This window comes from the organism of the source record quoted next, unplaced genomic scaffold (assembly GCF_019419815.1).
Source record: "Pyrus x bretschneideri cultivar Hongxiangsu unplaced genomic scaffold, Pyrus_bretschneideri_v1 Contig49, whole genome shotgun sequence".
Taxonomy (NCBI): domain Eukaryota; kingdom Viridiplantae; phylum Streptophyta; class Magnoliopsida; order Rosales; family Rosaceae; genus Pyrus; species Pyrus x bretschneideri.
The window spans coordinates 767,280-786,074 of record NW_025999786.1 but is presented as its reverse complement, the minus strand read 5'-3'; the positions used below and the strand labels follow the sequence as shown (position 1 = coordinate 786,074).

At 35.9% G+C, this 18,795-nt stretch overlaps 1 protein-coding gene across 1 annotated transcript; it reads left to right on the top strand.

Moving 5' to 3' along the window:
* The first annotated feature begins 646 nt into the window (after positions 1–646).
* LOC103956134 (replication factor C subunit 1-like) lies at positions 647–2,652 on the top strand. Its single transcript, XM_009368078.3, has 6 exons — positions 647–738; positions 822–861; positions 1,119–1,243; positions 2,058–2,130; positions 2,243–2,335; positions 2,414–2,652. The coding sequence occupies exons 1-6, from the start codon at positions 647–649 to the stop codon at positions 2,534–2,536; spliced, it is 546 nt and encodes a 181-aa protein (XP_009366353.3). The 3' UTR covers positions 2,537–2,652.
* The last annotated feature ends 16,143 nt before the right edge of the window (positions 2,653–18,795 follow it).

Sequence of the window (18,795 nt, the reverse complement as noted above, 5' to 3'; positions counted from 1 at the left end):
CACCTACAAAGCTTCAACCTAAAAGCTTCACTTACAAAGCTTCAACCAAAATGTTTCACCTACAAAGTTTCAACCTAAAACATTCACCTACAAAGGTTCAACCAAAAAGCTTCACCTACAAAGCTTCACTTACAAAGCTTCAACCAAAAAACTTCAACTACAAAACTTCACCTACAAAACTTCAACCAAAAAGCTTCATCTACAAAGCTTTAACAAAAAAGCTTCAACACTACAACATGTAAAAAGCTTCACACACTCTTGAACAAGATAGTGTGAACCAAAATCAATTTTTGGTATCCTAGGAATAGCTTCAAATCTGCAAGCTATGTGCCCAAATAAAAACCTACAATCTACAATCAATAAACCTACACCCATTAAACCACAACCATAAACCTTTACCTATTAAACTATTTTCCAAGCACAAACCTTTGCTACAATTATTAAAAATAAAAATTCGCAAAAACCCAACATTTTAGCAATCTGTGCAACCACAACCATATGAACAAAAAACTTTAAACATAAACTTTCTTATCATTTCTCTCCATTCACGAGGTCCCTGTTACATGTTATATAATTATTTGTATGCAACTCAAGTATATTATAAACAAAAACACAATTAATTTCAAGTATAATACAAGCTTGGAAGATGTACTCCTCCTCATACAAATTTACAACAAATACAATCAGGAAGCTTGAGCAGGTTTCCCAAAGTGCTTGTCTTTCATCCTCTATAATTCCGTATGCTTCTTCACATCAGCTCTGCAAGTTGAGATAATTTCTGTATGAATTTATTCATAATTTTATTTTATATTTATAACCAGTGCTGCATTGTTGCGGGGGCACAGAGAGACACTTGAGCAGGTATTTATTTTCTTTTACTTGCAAGTTTATAAGTTCAAAGAGTGTTATGGTACTCTCTTTGGCCTTGAAAATGTGTTCATTTTGTGTATAGTATTTTAAAGAAGTTTTGCTGTTATTGGACCACTGGTTCAACTTAATTCCCATTTCTTCACTTATAAGATTTGTTTTTGAGTAGTATACTTTCCAAGTGTTGTGAAATATACATATATATGCAACAGGGTTTATGCTTATCGTCACAAGTTGGCCTTATTATGCAGGGAGAAAGGAGTTTTAATAGATTTGGAGGGTGGCTGGGAAAGAACTCAGCATTAGGGAAAAATCTTAGGCTCTTGGAAGATTTGCATGTCCATCTTCTTACTTCTCGTGAATCTAGTTCGGGGAGGTAGTTTCTATTCTATGTTTGAACTTTTAGTCACTAACTGAATGCATTTGAATTTTGCAATGGCTTATGCGAACATATGGCCTCGTCTGGTGTGAAGGATTGATCTGAATTTGGTGTCAATGATTAAAAATTTTTCCAAGTTGAAGGTACAAGGTGGACCGGTCATGATGGAAACATAACCTTGTCTATCCTTTCCTTCATCACGATTCCAGCTTCTGCCTAAACTTGGACAAACTGTGGAAGTTACATACGTTTCTTCATTCAGCATACATTGAATATAGTGACTTCTCCAATCGAATCCTAGACACCAAACAAAGCCATAATGCCGCAGTCATTGACTTATATAAGGATCGGAAATAATATACAACCCATGGTGTTCAATTGTTATTATGGGTAAATGGATCCCTAGGGCTTTAGATCCATCAGGAAAGTTGTATACTTATATTTTCTTGTGCATACATGGCCATGGTATCCTTGGGAAGGAAATTTCAACTTCTATGTTTTTGGAGTTTAATTGTTATTTATATTTTCCTTCTGTTTTTAGTCCTACTATGCATTTTGACTTGAAAACTTTGGAAATTTCCAATTGTTGGATTATTTTCAATATTATTTTGGACTTCTGAAATTTTATCACGTAGTGACCAAAAAGAAATAAAAGGTCTGTCATTTCAAGGTTTTAATTAGTGAATGTGTCTGTTCAAGACCACTCTCTCTCCCTCCCTCTCTCTCTCTCTCTACCACTCTGTTTTTATTTTATTTGTCTTATTTTGTGTCCCTTGGAAGCCTCTTAATTTCTCGTTTGTAAATTGTTTAGGGAAACACTGCAAGTTGAATACCTTTCTCTTCTTCTGAAGCGCTTGGCCGTGCCGCTCCACGAACTGCCTAAGGTTGGGAATAATCTGTAGTTGTATATGAAGATCTAATATTAATTGCAAAATATGTAAAACAGTTGGGTTGATGATCAGTTGTAAATCCAACTTTCTTTGTTAAAAATATCAGGATGAAGCTGTGCAGGAAGTTGTGGAGTTCATGAATGCTTACTCCATTGGTCAGGATGACTTCGATACTATTGTGGAGTTATCCAAATATCAGGTAACCCTTGGCGCAGGCTTGGTTGTTGCTATAATGCTCCAAATTTCCAAGTTTTCTCATCAATAAGCTATGTATCAGGGGCACCCAAATCCGCTAGATGGCATACTACCTGCTGTAAAAGCTGCTTTGACAAACGCATACAAAGAAGGAAGCAAAACAAGGATGGTACGAGCTGCAGATTTGTTACTATTGCTGCAATGAAAAAGGCCCCTAAGAAGTGGATTGCTGCCCTTTTAGAACCATCTGATGATGTAACTGGAGAGAACAATGACGATACATAGGTTCAGAGTGAAGATGAAAATTCGTCAGATGCAGAGTACTTGTTTAAGTTTTCTGTCATCATTTTGCTGGTCCTTTTGTCGTTTATACATTGTTCATTTTGCCAGGACTACTTTAGTTTTAGGCAATTGTTCACAATGATAAGTGGCCATTTTGTTCTGCGGCGTATTTTGTGAAATGGTGTTGCCTTAAGATGTTTCTGGAACAGAAAGCTCTATCATTATTATGTTGTAGAATAAAAATGGCGTATGCTAACATGTTGTATTTCATGAGAAATAGAGAGCATGTTCCATGTTATCTGGGATTCTGAAATTGCAGAAAGGAAATGAAGGAAACATGTCTAGAAATGTTCTTTCGTGACCAGTTGATATATTATTGCCTCCGAATTAAACCTTGACATGAAGGAGCATTTCTTTCGTGACCAGTTGAAATAGTGTTCTAGGATTTTGCTCCTTGTTTCTTGTCAAGAAATTTGACACCACCAGAATGGTTTGTTTTAGGATTTACTGTAATTCTCTTATTATATTACTGGCAGAAACTTACTCGGCAATGGATCGTAATTACGTTTCTAGGGTTGTAAATGGAACTAAAAATTAAGCAAGCTAGATTGCTTCTGGATTGTAACTATTCGGTTGACTGTCCAACTCATTGGAGCTCACTTAGTGATTGTTCTTTTCACAATGTGTCAGAAGGCACTGCAGCTGGTGAGAAGCTGCAAAAGGATCTGCAAAGTTTGAACACAAAAGGTAACTGGTGGTATCCTACATGATGAGCCTGACTTCGAAAGCTCGCATGTTCAGGCTATTTGTATTTAAATTTATGTTATTCCTGAATGCATGATTTGTGTGTTCCTCATATTTTGTAGGACTGCAAGTACAATTTGATTTGAAGGGTGCGCCAAATACAAGTGCAAAGAAGACACCAGCTGGAAAAGGTAGAGGTGGTTCCTCTGCTGCCGTGGAGAAAAAAGGTGGCCGAGGTTCAGGAGCTGGTGCCAAGAGAAAGAGTGAAGGGAGATGAAAGAAGAGATGGAACTTCTTGCTATGGTTTTGGCAGGTTTTATAAGCGGATGTAAAGAGATTTTTGCTCTGTACATAAATATTTTTGGTAGGTGAGTGAGGGATGGTAGGATCTCCGGTTTTAGTTTTAGTTTACAAGGTGGTGTTGATAGTAACTCCCAGATTTATTGTTTTGACTGCGGTAGCATCTTTCAGAAATCTGGTAGACACGGGCCAGTCAACTTGACTAGAGCAACGTATTCCTCTTCATGCAAGTTCGAATTGCTCTATATCTAGTTTAGTTTAGTTTTAGATTAAATTAGAATATTGCTCAAATAACCCTTTCTTGTCAGAAATGTGAAATGCCAAATAATTGGGGCAATGGACCAAAGAATCCACCACGCCACAAGATTACATGGAAATTGATCTTTGCAAAATTATTCATTTTTTCTTCAGCTCACATAAACTGTATGGATAAAAGATAAAAGTTGCTTGCATAATACTTGTGGCTCAATTAATTAATGGCATTCATTATTGCACGTAATGTCTCGAGTTTGATTTCACAAAAATCTTACGTGCATGGTAGAAAATGCATGCATACATAATTAAAATATGCATTTATATAATTAATGGGGTGTGATATTCACACACTTCATTTTACTTTTCACACGTCCTTCTAATTATCGGCCGTTGGATCGGATGAATTGAAGAAAATCAACGGATAGAAATTAACAAGGGGTGTGTAAGAAGTAAAATGGGGTATGTGGATAGCACACTCCTAATTAATACCGTACAAGAATATTACAAGAGCTCAAGGATATGGGATTGGTTATAGTACTTGTATTATCACCATTTGGTCTAACTATTGAGATTTGGCTACAATACTTTCAAGTACTTATTACTTATTCGGTCACATAATATCAAATGAGCAAATTACGTAGACCTCAAATCTTCTGCACCCAAATCTCTTGTGGCCCGTCTCTTATTCCATACCTTTACAACTGTCCCATTTTAACTCCCATGGCACTAAGTAGGGGATGCACTTTCACTCCATAGCATTACAAACCTAACTAATACAACAAATTAAACAAATCAAATTGCAACGTCAAACGATTGAGGACCCCAAAACAGATGTAGGCTGGGGGATCCAATGCACACCAAACAAAAAGCTTGTCATATGTTGATGAGAAGGAATCCACCATTATTTAACTGCATTTGGAAACTAAATATAATAACATTATCCACCATTATCTAGCTAGTTAGTGCCAATATGTATTGGCAAATGCCATAAAAGAGAAGACAAAAATTATAAATAAAATAAAATAAAATAAATCATAAAAGAGAAGATAAAACTAAGTTTCTTGCTGTGTTAGGTTAAATGTCATAAAAGAGAAGATAAAAATTATAAATAAAATAAAATAAATCATTATAATACATTATACTTTTTTTAATTATAACCTTTTAGTCATTTAACATAATCAGAGCAATTTTATATAAAAGTTTACTGAATACTTGCACACTACTTAAAAAAAAAAAAATTATCAAATACTCAATTGCTTTATTTTGCAGTTGTTTATTTTCATAGTATAGCAAAAGCTTTTTTTTTTTAAAAAAACAAAAAGTACAACAATACCAAACTAACCCTTCGAAGCTCCTGAACTGCTATATTAAAGTACAGATTTTTTTTTTTTGGTCGAAAAAGCAAGTAATTTCATTAAATTAGAAAATAAAAAAACCCAAAATGCTCAGTCCACAAAGGTCAACCGCCACCGACGCCATCACCTCACTAGCGACCGCAACAATAATCGCCCGAAGAAAACCAACTTTGCGTTGGATTCGATGAAGGTATCAGCATTACAAAGCAAATCAACCTGCAACAAAGAAACACCCTAACCAAATTTCACCATCAAAACCGCCACACCAAAGAAGAGCCAACAGATTTGAACCACTAACAAGCCCTTGCAAGTAGAACCAAAAACCAAAATAAAAGGGAAAGAAATGGGGCTAAGGGGGCAATCTAAAAAACCTTCGTTTTGGGCAAAGCCACAACACGCTTGGCCCCAAACTTTCAACATGCCGGTTAGGTGCAGAGCCGTGAACGGAGTGCTTAGATCTGCGGACCAAATAGGTATTTTGCTCTAGGCTTTGAGTAGAGGTTGTGGAAGGATGGCAAGGGAGAAAAAGGTACAAATGAACAAGATGGAAAATGATGGGTGTTCGGGGTTGAAGGAGGGGGGCTGTAGGTGAAGGAAATTATTTGAGAAACTAAGTTCATTAAGCTACATATTATGCATCTAACAATTAAATGGTTGAAGCATGCTTGTATGCACTTTAAAACAAAACTTAAACCATTAAACTCAAAGCTTAGTAGTGGTGGTGAATCAAGATTCAACTCTAAACACAAAGAGAGTTGAGAAACTTTATACCTTTGAAGCACCTTTTTACTTAGCAGAGGTTAATCACCCATGAGAGGCTTCATTCCTTTGTCTCCATGAATGTGGATGGAGGAACTTTGCTTTTTGGCTCCATGTCATCTTGGATTTGGATAAGGAATGGATTCTTCAAAAGTCTTGTGGACCAAAATAATTTTAGGTCCTGAAACCCAACACTAACTTAAGGCCTAATACGAACCTTTTCGTATGAATTAATTAATATATTAATTAATTCTTACGTATACAATTAAACTTTTTAATTGTCCTTACTCATCTTTGTTATGTCGTTCAATTATTACCTTACATGGTGTGTTATTGATTAGGTTCCTTTTAGTGAAGTAGTGGGCGATTAGAACTCTTACTAATCAATTGTGAATTGAAACTTACTTTCGATTCTGCCTTTAGTATTATACATCTTCAGGGCTTTCACAAGCCATGAGTGACACCTAGCAGTATGTTATGACTATCCAAACTAATCAGAAGAGGTTTGGATAACCTATTCAGTTTGGTATTACAAATGCGATATTGTCTTTCTCTAATTCAATACTCTTGATCAAATTGTTTGCTTTGATAGTTTATTCATGTCTATTATCTGATGTGATACTCTTTTCTATATGATTTTCTTGAATGTGATTTGGAACAATTTCCTAAATCTCATTCATACTCTGGTTAGAGATTCTTAATCATATAACAGAGTATTCTCCCTTAACGGATTGAAGGTTAGAGATCCCTTGTTGCACATTCACGCTAAGTAGATCATCCCCAACTATGTCGTGGACATCCTTAAATGGAATGCCTTTAATACAGTCATAGACTAAAGACCTTACCATAAAATAACTACGATGTCTCATGTCAAATGACTACTTTGCAACCATGAGTTCTCATGTGACAGAGTATGAGAACTCCTCGTTAATCGTGTTCAATGGACTCATTCTCTATTGAGCACCTACATACTTGTCTTGGTGTCAATCACACCAATGACTTGAGAACCACTCTCATGGGAAGAAAACATAACATGTACTGATCTATGCAGATTGTCAATGCCTAATTGACAATCCTATGATCAGGAACGTTTAGGATATGTGTATGAAAGAGAATGGTCTCATGAATCTAACTTCTTTAAACCACATTCTCCTAATTACATATTCATTGGACTTATCATTTATGCATATAACATTTAATGAGATGGCTTTAACAACAATCTTTGACCTTATATTAAATTAGTTTAGTTTAACATGTGAAATGTTCGTAAAGTATCATCTTACGATTGGCTTTAGGCATATTTTCAACAGTAGGGTGGGGATTGGGTTTGTCATGACGCACAAAATGGTGATAAACACTGGGAAATGACAACAAACATAGGAAAATAGCAAAGAACAAGAAAACTCCAAGCAAAGTTGATAGAAAAAGTTGTGACTTCTTAAATCGACAACCATGGGCATCGAAAGAGAAGTGCACAAGGATAACTAATAAAAAGGAAAGAGGAGAGAGGGTAAAAAAAAAAAAAAAAAAAAAAAGGTGTTGTCGCTGGCCCCCAACCCAAGGAAGGAGTCGACGGCGCTGAGGTTGGATTTTGAGATTGGCTATGTGCAAGAAAGGAGAAAGAGGATAGCAGCTAGGGTTTTGTGTTTTTGTGTGTTTAAGTTGTTTGTTTGTGTGTGTTTATTTTGTGGATAATATTAGGTGGAGGGTAGATAGGGAAAGTACGAAGTGGAGGAAAATTTGGAAGTGAAGTAGTAGGTGGAGGCAAAAGTGGCGTAAGTGGCAAAGCAGGAAATCCAACATTGGGCAGATTAGTAGGAAAGGTTGGTGCTAAGAGTTTTCGAGGGGCGGCGCCGCCGGCCAAGGCTGAAGAAATTGATAATGTGAAAAACATAGCTACAACAAACAACCACTTGCAGTAATTACTTGCCATTTTAGACTTGTGATGTGGAACCAAACCAAAGGGAGTGAGCTCGAACTAGATATCTAATTCACGAGGAAACTAAACAAGCTTATTTGAGGTAGGCAACACCAGACGACTATGGTCAATTTATACACGAATGGTTGAAACCTAGTGGGATTAATTTAGACACCAAATTAGGATGCCCATTACAGCTTAGCCGAACTTCCCCTCCTCTTATTGTAAAATTTGGACACCCCAAAAAAAAAGAGTGGAGGTTGTTATTTTGGTAGCGTACAATCTAATTTATATTTGGTTTTTAATGCTGTAAAATACTGATGTGGGTGTAAATTAGTAATTAACACACATTTTACACCCATGTCAGATGCAGGTATGAGTAAAATATAAGAATAGTAGCAGCTAAGTGCCAATAATTTGCAGACTTTTACATTGAAAATATAGCAGTTGGCAGTAATTTTATCATTGTACCTCTTTGGTTTATCAAAGTATAAAAAGTTGATCGTGTTGGTTTTCATTCTACTTAATTTTAGTGGTTAAGGGTGGTTGTTATACCTAGTGCGGAAGCTGAGTATAGAAGAATGATTAAGAGACTTTGTAAACTTTTTTGGTTAGAGAGGTTTGTCATGTAATTTGGGTTTTTGATTTTGTGATGAATCTATATATTGCGACAATAAAGCTGCAAATAACCTCCCTCATAATCTAGATCAGCATAATCGTACTAAGGATGTTGAGGTGGACATATATTTCAATTAAGAGAAGCTGGAATATTAGAGTGTTCAATTCTCGTTTGTGAAATCAAAAGACCAATTGGCTAATATCCTTGTAAGCAGAAAACTAGTAAAGTGCTCTGCAGCTCACTTTACAAGTGAAGCATGAACAATATCTAGTACCAAATTGAGAGGAAGTGTTAGTTTGAGATGTATTATTTTAGGCCAATAATTTGTTACCTTTTATAATTTCGTGGAAATTAAGTATCCTATTATATTTATAATTACCTGTAAATTCTCTTATATATACTTTGGATGGAAATAAGATATCAGAAATTTACATAAACCTCAATTTTAGCAAATGGCGAAGTATATGAAGAAAACAAATTAAGTAATAGGTTCGATTTCACATTATAAATATAAAGCACAAATGAAGTTAATTGAAACATTAAAGTGCTATAGCATTAGCATACCAAATAAAACTTCATTGGACATATATAAAGCGCATCAAAGCATACATACAACACATATTGTAATCGAAGAAATACGTATCCAATACCATACAGAAACTAAAGCATAAATTAATAAAAATTAAAAAGAGAAAATGAAGATCCAATCCAACAGTTGCTAGTCAGCTACAGTTGCTGCGTCTGCATGTGCCAACATATATGCATGATTTACGGTTTAGCGGTTGCAGGTGGTGGAGAGAAAAATGGGAAAGAGGGAATTGTAGTAGGGATATTGGTTGGGAGTACCGAGGGAAAATTTGGCAGTGGAGGCAGTGTAATCTTAGGGATATTTGGGAATGACGTAGTAGGGAAATTGGGAAGTGGAGGCAGCTGTGTCTGTGTGGAGCCGCCGCCGGTGGGCATAGGTAGAGATGGTAGGTTGTTTGGTATGTTTGGCAATGTGGGTTGTGGGAGTGTTGGCAGGGGAGGGAAAGGTGGTAGCGTCTGGAGAAGATTGCGAGCCGCTACGGAGACATGGATGCTTGAAGAAAACAGGACAATGAACAAGACAGCAGATAAGATGCAGTGATTGTAAGTGTCCATTGATTCAAACTTATCGATCGAAAAGGTTCGGAAGTAATTCAAATGAGTAATTGAGTATATATGATCGATTGAGTTAATATTGATGATGAGTTTGTGCATGTGTGTGTATATATATATAGACAAGGAAATATATATGTGTGTGTGTTTGTGTGTACGTATTTACTTATTTATGGTTGTGTTATTGTTGATTTGCTCAAATATGGTTAGGAAAAAGTTGACATGACGCACATTTGAGTTGTTAATTGGTTCACCTGCTTGTCCACTCGTCAATGAAATAGAGTCGGTCTCTTCGGTTGTTGGCTTCGGTTGCGGGTTGCTACCTGTAGTTTAAACACATTGCATGCAACGCAAGATTATTTCTTCCGCCATTAAATATATAGCTATTAGGTTATCTAATTTAGCTTGCAACGGGGCATCTATTTGACAATCAAGGACACAAGGCTTGAGTTTACATATTGAATTCTTTTATATGGCATATTGAATTCAAAACTTAGTTGATTCTTTTGTCACTTAGTACAATATTACTCTTCACTTGTATGTGAATATTTTAAGTTCGATTCTCATAGATGACGAGTTCGATACTTATTATGGTTGACCCATTTGATACTAATTTATCATGACTGACATTGTGTGGTTAGCTCGAATTTTTACCCTTAATGTCACGCCCAATCCTAAGATACGTCTATAACCGGCCGTGATAGAAAAATGTAGCGTTAAAACAAATATATAGAGTTATCTAGAGCTCATAGATAAATATATCAAATATTCACTAGAAACATAGTTTACAAAGTTCATAGGTGAACTAACCTCACAATAATTAAATAAAGGTTAAGGGTTATAGAAACTGGACCTAGCATTTGTGTCGTGTTTTTCGTGTCCGTGTCATTTTTGTGACATATTTGATATCTTAACGAGTCGTGTCGTGTAACACCCGTTAAAGTAAACAGGTAATATGACCCGACCCAAAATTGACCCGTTAATATTATCAGGTAATATAACCCAACCTATTACCTGTTAAATAAAATATATTTTAAATCAATAAATAATGAAAATGAAAAACATAATTTGAACCCAAAAAAATGGAAAAAATAATACTAAATTAGTATATACATACTACATTGTCACATAAATATTACTTGAAAATATGAAGAAAAAAAAAATACATTTGTATTTCAAGTCTTACATACTCCAAAATAGGAGCCTAATGAAAAACATTAGTGCATTACTAAAATATACCAAATTTTCAAGGATATGCAAAATGAAGTGAGTTGCACTTCAAGGTTGAGGATGCAATCACAAGTGTTTATTTATACTTTCACATTTTTCATACTTGTATATTAATGATTATGAATTTTATTTATTTTGCACTCCCCTTAAAATATTATTCATGAGGGTTTGTATGGTTCTAGAAATTCAAACGGCGATGTAACCATCTTCAAAGCATAGAAGATGCAATCACGAGCATTTGTGTATCTTTTCACATTTTTTTGCACTTGTAAATTAATTAGTATAATTTTTTAATGTGTTTGGTATTTTTAAATTACTTGATATTTTTATTTATAATGTGTTTTATAATTTTTTTTATTCTCACTCTTTGGCTATAGTATACTATAAAAATAAATAAATAACACATAATTTTTTTTTAATTTATATAGAATAATAATGCAATAATACATATTTGATATATAAGATATGCACATACACTATGGCTATTGTGTTTTATAGTAAACCGTTATTTTCGCGTCGTTTACATGTTGTGTTAACAGGTCATGTAAGAAATTGCAAGGGTCTAATAGAAACCCTACTCTCAAGTGTATTGTCCATAACCTCTACATCGGGGAGTGGTGTAAGTATCAAATTGGTCACCAAAACCCAATGAGTTACGAAACTCATGAGACTCAATATCAAAGCATATGTGAAAGTCAATTTGATCTCTGTTTTAAGATTAATAAGAGCATCACTACATGGATCACTTTCACAATTTGTTGGCCTTAAAAATTACATAGGCTACGTAGCGCATATGCTGAGACTAAAGTGCTATCTACGTCACTTGGTGATTGATTGCTGATGCAAGCGTGCCAACTTGCTACGTAGCTCAGCCAGGCGAGTGTCTTGAATGAGATGGATGTGCTGAAATGCGCTTCTGACTCCTGAACCAAGCAATTTCGGCCAAAGATGGAACGCTCTCAGCCTTTGATTATGTAACCTGAAGATAAAATTATGCAACTCACTACAAAGTTTTGGATCTTGTGCACTAGGTTCAGCAGCCTCGACTATGTGGTAAGAAAATAAGTCTGCCAAATGTTGTGTTCCTTCCTAATGCAAAAATATGGTTAGTATAATGGTACAAGTAAGGGTGTCGAACCACAGGAACTGATTAGACCTCTACAAAGTACTAGCTTTATGTGAACCCTAACTAAACAATGAAACTAAAAAATTGAGTTTGGATTTTGATTAGAAAAGTAAATTAACTTAAAATGAAAGAGAATGTACATATGAATAATAGAATGATTCAGAAATGATGGGAATGGAACTAGGGATACCAATTTCACCATTACAAGCCAATTCCATGAAAATTAAGTCAAAACGCATTCAACACTCCAACATGCAACTAGGGTTCATTTTACTCATTTATGATCAGCCATTTGATGTGTGGTTGTGATCAAGTACTCTTAATTTGCAACCTAGTTGTGATGTTCAACTTAGATTACCAAATAAGAATCCACTAAGAACAAGAATACTTCAAGGAACCAAAGAAATCACATGGCAGGATGTCTGCATAGTAGTTTCCTCGATCATTCACATGTCTACCAAGATTAAGCATGATGTGTACTATAACCTTGATCAAATAATTCATAAGCAGCCCTAATGGTGATCAAACATTAAGATTAACAAACAAATTAAACTATAAAATCAGTGAATGAAACAAGAACACAACTTGGTGAATCGAATACTTTAACTTAATAACATAGAATAGTTTTGCAAGGCTACATCGAAATCCCCAGCTATAAACTTAATTACACAACATGAATACATAATATATAAATATCAAGAACAACATGAGTGAAACTAAAGTTCATAGAAGAAACCTCCTTGAAGCAATTCTGATGTCGAACTTCTTTAAGAACAGTGCGGTTACATGGTTTCTTCGATGGCAGCGGAAGGTGAATAGAACTAAGGTTTTGTTTCTAGAAGAAAGGCCAAAGAATGAGAAAAGAGAGAGCTCTGGACGTCCCCAAAGGGGCCTTATGTAAAAGTGATCTGAAACCCTAGTATTTATATGCTAAATGGGGCTGCAGCTGATTGTAAGGTGATCCCAACCATTAAGCCAAAGTTTTGAATGTTTTTCCTTATTTGGCTCCTTCAAATCAAGCTGGATATTCCAATTCCTTTCCCATTCTGCTCTTGTTCTTTTAACAAGCTAGATTCATCTTGGATTCTTTATTTGGACTTCAAAACCAGTAATAACTTTATTTGGGCTTCAAAACAAGTAATAACTTTATTTGAGCTCCAAAATAGGCCACTAAACTTCTCTCTATGTTTGAATAAGGGTCAGCTCCAAAAATCGCATGTTTTCACTTGTTTTGCCTTCAAATGATCCTAAAGTACAAGTAACTGCACACTAACACAAAATAAGGTAAAATACAACCAGTTTAATTCAAAAACATCACAAAGAGACTAGAAATGGATGGTATAAATGCATGAAATATATGACTTATCACCAAACTGATAGCAAACTATAAGGATAAAGATACTCAAAAGAAATGGGTGTCTTTATTGTAAAAGTGATTTAGCCGTCATTATGTCTAACCCTGAATGTGACTTGGGACTATCCAATCATAAAAATACTTCACTTCACCAAGAAGGCTAATGAAGTGACCTATTTCGGCAAAAGAATGAAAGACTCTTCACTGATGGAGGCTTGAGATGGTTAACTTGTCAAACTTGAGAAACTCGTTGTTTAACCTAGCTGTTAAGACTCCTTAACCGAACTGATTCTACATCTTTGACCTTGTCTAACCAGCATGTCGTTTTGTTAGTTGCCTCTAGAAAACTTCATCTAACCATGCAATTGTCGCCCATCAACCCAAATCTTGTAAGATTATGAACATGAGATTGGATATTTCAGACTGGTAGATTAAGTCCAATTGGCATAAGAAAACCTTATAAGAATTGGTAGACTAATTGCAGTTTTCTTATAAGAATTGGTAGACTTATTGCAGTTGATGGAGGATTCAATCTTATGTTAGAATTGATATGAGATTAAAATACAAGCAGTTTTCTATATGGATTCTCATATGGAATCCTTATTATGATATGAGAAGGGTTATATATATTTATGTATATGGTGATTTGTACTCTCACAAATTAACGCTCATATTGGTACTAAGTCTTATTTCTTAGTTTTGAGCAAATAGCAGTTTGACAGGGAGGAAAAGAATCACAGTTTGCAAGCCTTGTTTTTTTGTATCCATGGCTTCCTTTGCTGCGAGTTCTTCAAGTTAGTATCCTGCAAGTATGTTGCAATATTCTTGTAGATTTAGATGTGGTATCAGAGCCATAAATTTAAATTCTTAAATTCAATCAACAAGATCAAAAGAATCTAATAAAAATAAAGAAATAAAAACAACAAGTTTTTTCGGTTGTTAGGCTTCAAAACAGGTCCTCGTTCTGGGAATAAAACTAAGATTACGCAAAACTGTGCATTTAAATAAGGTTATTTAAAATTTTGGGTAAATTACATTTTCATACCTCAGGTTTAGGGCCTATTTCAATTCCTTACAACATCTTCAAAACATTTCACTTTCATACCTTAAGTACTATTTTATTTCAAAATAATACCTCTGTTACATTTTCCATCCATTGATCCGTTAAGTGCTGACATGGCTGCCAAATGTCTGCCACGTAGCAAAAAATAATAATTTTTTAATTTTTTTTAATAAACCTAAATCTTCTAAATATTAAAAAAAAAAAAAAAATACCTTAACCCAATTCCCTTTCCCCTTCCCTGCAACCCACAACCCAAACCCTAAATCCCATGTCTTCTCCGATCCACTCTTCCCTGTTCACCTCCCTGACCCACTACCCATCAGTCCAGCTTTTTTTGTCCCTCCCTCATTTCCTCACTTTGGAAACTCCTCCCAAAGCTCTCTCTTCTCTTCGATAGCTCCGTCCACCCCTTTTAAACCCCCACTTTCTCCCTCCGTGACCATTCACCGCCGCTTACCCCCAGTCGCAATGTCGCAATCCATACATCTCTTCACCCGTCCAACCTCGCCATCTCAAAGCACCACTCCTCATTCCTCTCCAACTTCAATCGCCGGTTGCCGGTCATCACCACCACCACCAAAACCACAACCCCTTCTTTCCCAAAGCTCTCCATCAGAACCTCCTCCTCTGATCCCAAGTTTTCCGTTCTCGTTACCGACAACAGCACATCCTCCTCAGGGCTCCAATCCTCTCCTTCGCACTCCAACCATGCTCTCTCCAACTCCATCGAGGTCGATGTCGTCACCGAAACTGAGCTCCGGAAGAACAGATTCCGTTCCACCAGGCGCACCAAGCTCGTATGCACCATCGGCCCCGCCACCTTCAGATTCGACCAGCTCGAATCTCTCACCGTTGGCGGCATGAACGTAGCCCGCTAGGGTGGAGAAGACAAAGTAGGTCGGGGAGGTGAACAGGGAAGAGTGGATCGGAGAAGACATGGATTTAAGGTTTGGGTTAGGGGTTTACCGACAACAGCACGCCCTTCTCAGGGCTCCAATCCCCTCATTCGCACTCTGACCATGCTCTCTCCAGCTCTATCGAGGTCGACGTCGTCACCAAAGCTGAGATATGGGAAAACGGATTCCATTCCACCAGGCGCACCAAGCTCGTATACACCATTGGCCCCGCCACCTTCCTTCGAATTCGACCAGCTCGAATCTCTCGCTGTTGGCGGCATGAACGTAGCACACTAGGGTGGAGAAGACAAAGTGGGTCGGGGAGGTGAACAGGGAAGAGTGGATCGGAGAAAACATGGGATTTAGGGTTTGGGTTGTGGGTTGCGAGGAAGGGGAAAGGGAATGGGGTTCTGGTTTTTTTTTTTTTTTTTTTTTTTAATATTTAGAAGATTTAGGTTTATTAAAGGAAAATTAAAAAATTATTATTTTTTCCACGTGGTAGACATTTGGCAACCACGTGGCATATATGTGGCAGCCACGTCAGCACTTAACGGATCAATGGATGGAAAATGTAACGCATGTATTATTTTGAAATAAAATAGTACTTAAGGTATGAAAGTGAAATGTTTTGAAGATGTTGTAAGGAATTGAAATAGGCCCCATACCTGAGGTATGAAAATATAATTTACCCTAAAATTTTCGACAGTTAGAATTAGACAAAATCCGTTTTTTGTTTTTTTTTTTTTTGGTGCTTTAAGATTGAGAACACTTTCAATTGTTCTCTCTTTTCTTCGATTACGTGTTTGGATGATCTGAGAATTAAGTAATAAATTTGGGTAAAGTACAAAAAACTACCTTAACTATTGGTGTTCCGACACTTTCATACCTTATCTTTTAAAATTGACAATGTCATACCTCATCTTACGAGTTTGTGCCAATGTTATACCTTCTGTTAGCTTGGCATGAATTTCTCAGTTAAATGCTGACGTGGCATGATTCAGGGCCCACTTTTTATTAAAAAAATTAATAAAATACTATTAAAAACTAAAAAAAAATTATTTAATATTTTTTAAATATTAAAATAAAATAAAAAACGAAATAACTCTTTCACTCCCTCTATCCCTCCCCCTACGAAACTCCAACCCAGAAAACAAATGAAGAAAAAAAAAAAAAAAACCTTTATCCCTACCCACCCTCCCTCTCCCCCCCCCGGGGGATCCTTCTTTCTTCTCCCCCCATCCCCTGCTGCAAGCCCGCAACCCAGAAAACAAAAGAAGAAAACAAAAAAAAAAAAAAAAGAAAAAAAACTTTATCCGTTCCCACCCTCCCCCCCCCCCGGACGTCCTTCTTTCTTCTCCCCCATTCCCCCCCCCCCCAACCCGAGCCCTTACCTACAACCCAAAAAACAAAAAAAAAAAAAACAAAACAAAACAAAACAAAAAAAATCCCAGTTCGTCTTCCCCTCACATCCACCCTCCGCACCCATCCTTACACCCACCCAACCTCACCCACCCCTCGCGGAATTGGCAAACGGGATCTGGGTTTTTTTTTTTTTTTCTTCTTCTTCTTCTTCTTCCTCCTCCTTCCTTTGCTTTCTGGTTTGGCAAGGGGTTGGATTTTTTTTTTTTTGGGAGGGGGGACGAACTGGGTTTGTTTTTTTTGGGGGGAGGGACGAACTGGGTTGGGGTTTTTTTTTTTTTCCCCTTCTTCTTCTTCTTCTCTTGCTTCCTTCCTTCTTCTTCTTCTTCTCCTCCTTCCTTCCTTCCTTCCTTCCTTCTCTTCTTCTTCTTCTTCTTCTTCGGGGGGTTAGGGCAAATTTTTTATTTTTTTGGTTGAATCACGTAGGGAAGAAGAAGATGGGAGAGAGAGAAAGGGGGAGGGGGAGTGGATGGGAAGGTTTTGATTTTTTTGATTTTTTTTTTGTTTTAACTTTTTTTTATTATTTTAATATTTAAAAATATTAAATGATTTTTTTATTTTATTTTAATTTTTTTAATAGAAAGTGGGGTCTGGATCAAGCCACGTCAGCATTTAACTGATAAATTAACGGCAGGCTAACGGAAGGTATAACATTGGCACAAATTCATAAGATGAGGTATGACACTGTCAATTTTAAAAAATGAGGTATGAAAGTGTCATGACACCAATAGTTGAGGTAGTTTTTTGTACTTTACCCAATAAATTTATATCAATTTTGCTTTCGTTGCACGATATGGATATTCATAATTCACGGTATGTATTCTGAAACCCAAATAAGAAGCATGAAATCAAAATTTAATTTTGTTTGAATCTCTCTGTTTGATAAGTTTGATTAGAATAACATAAGTAAGCTTATTGATTCGAACTTGATAATATGAATCTTTGGAACTTGAGGTGTATACTGACTTGGATTTGGCTATTGATGTGGACGATAGAAAGTCAATAGGTGGTTACATATTTATGCTAAATGGTGGGGCAGTCTCTTGGAAAAGTGAAAAATAGGCTATTATTGCTACTTCAATTATGAAGGCTAATTTTGTAGCTTGTTCCGAAGGAATGAAGCAAGCAGCTTAATTGAAAATTTTTATGATAGAATTAAAGATCATAAACTCAATTTAGAGACCTATGAGAGTGTGTTGTGATAATAACTCAGTTGTGTTCTTTACCAAAAAATAACAGAAGAACTTCAGCTTTTAGGCTGATGGATGTAAAATTTTTTAAAGTAAAAGAACAAGTTAAAAAGGCAGTGACTAAAGTGCAATATATAAATACAACTTTGATGCTTGCTGATCCATTGACTAAAGCCTTACCTGTTGGGGAATTTAAGTTGCATGTTGCTTGGATGGGAGTGCTTGAAGGTTTTGATTAGTGGGAGTAGCCAAGGGTGCTACTGTGACAATCAAAGGTTTTGGAACAGCTGGTGCAAGTCTGATGTTCCTAAGGTTGAATTCTTCTTTTTAGTTTTTAGCTAGCTAATTTGATAGTTAGTTTTATATTTTAATAAGTTTCTTTGCATTTGTGCTCAAAACTTCATTTGTGAAATTTTTGTGGTTTCGAATGACAGATTGAATTTTAAGAATGGATTCATTTGTTGCTTTGAAAAACAGTTTGTCTGTTTAAAGCAGATCGTTATGAATTGTTCTTTTAATAAATGATAGACATTTTGCTCTTTATAGTGATGTATGGATCTTTTGAATAGTGGGAGCAATTTTGTTAAATAATTGTGTATATCAGTTTGGTCATGAGTTATATTAGCAGATTGGGTACATGTGAGCTTTGAATTAAAACTGCAATCTTGTTATGTGGTTTATGGTTCTTAGTTTCTATATTTTGAAATGCAATGGAACATTAGTCATGATAATGAATTCTTAAAAAAAGTTATGTGATCACTTCTTATGATTGCTAAAACCGTGTTTGAAATTGGTCTCTTGCTCAAGTGGGAGA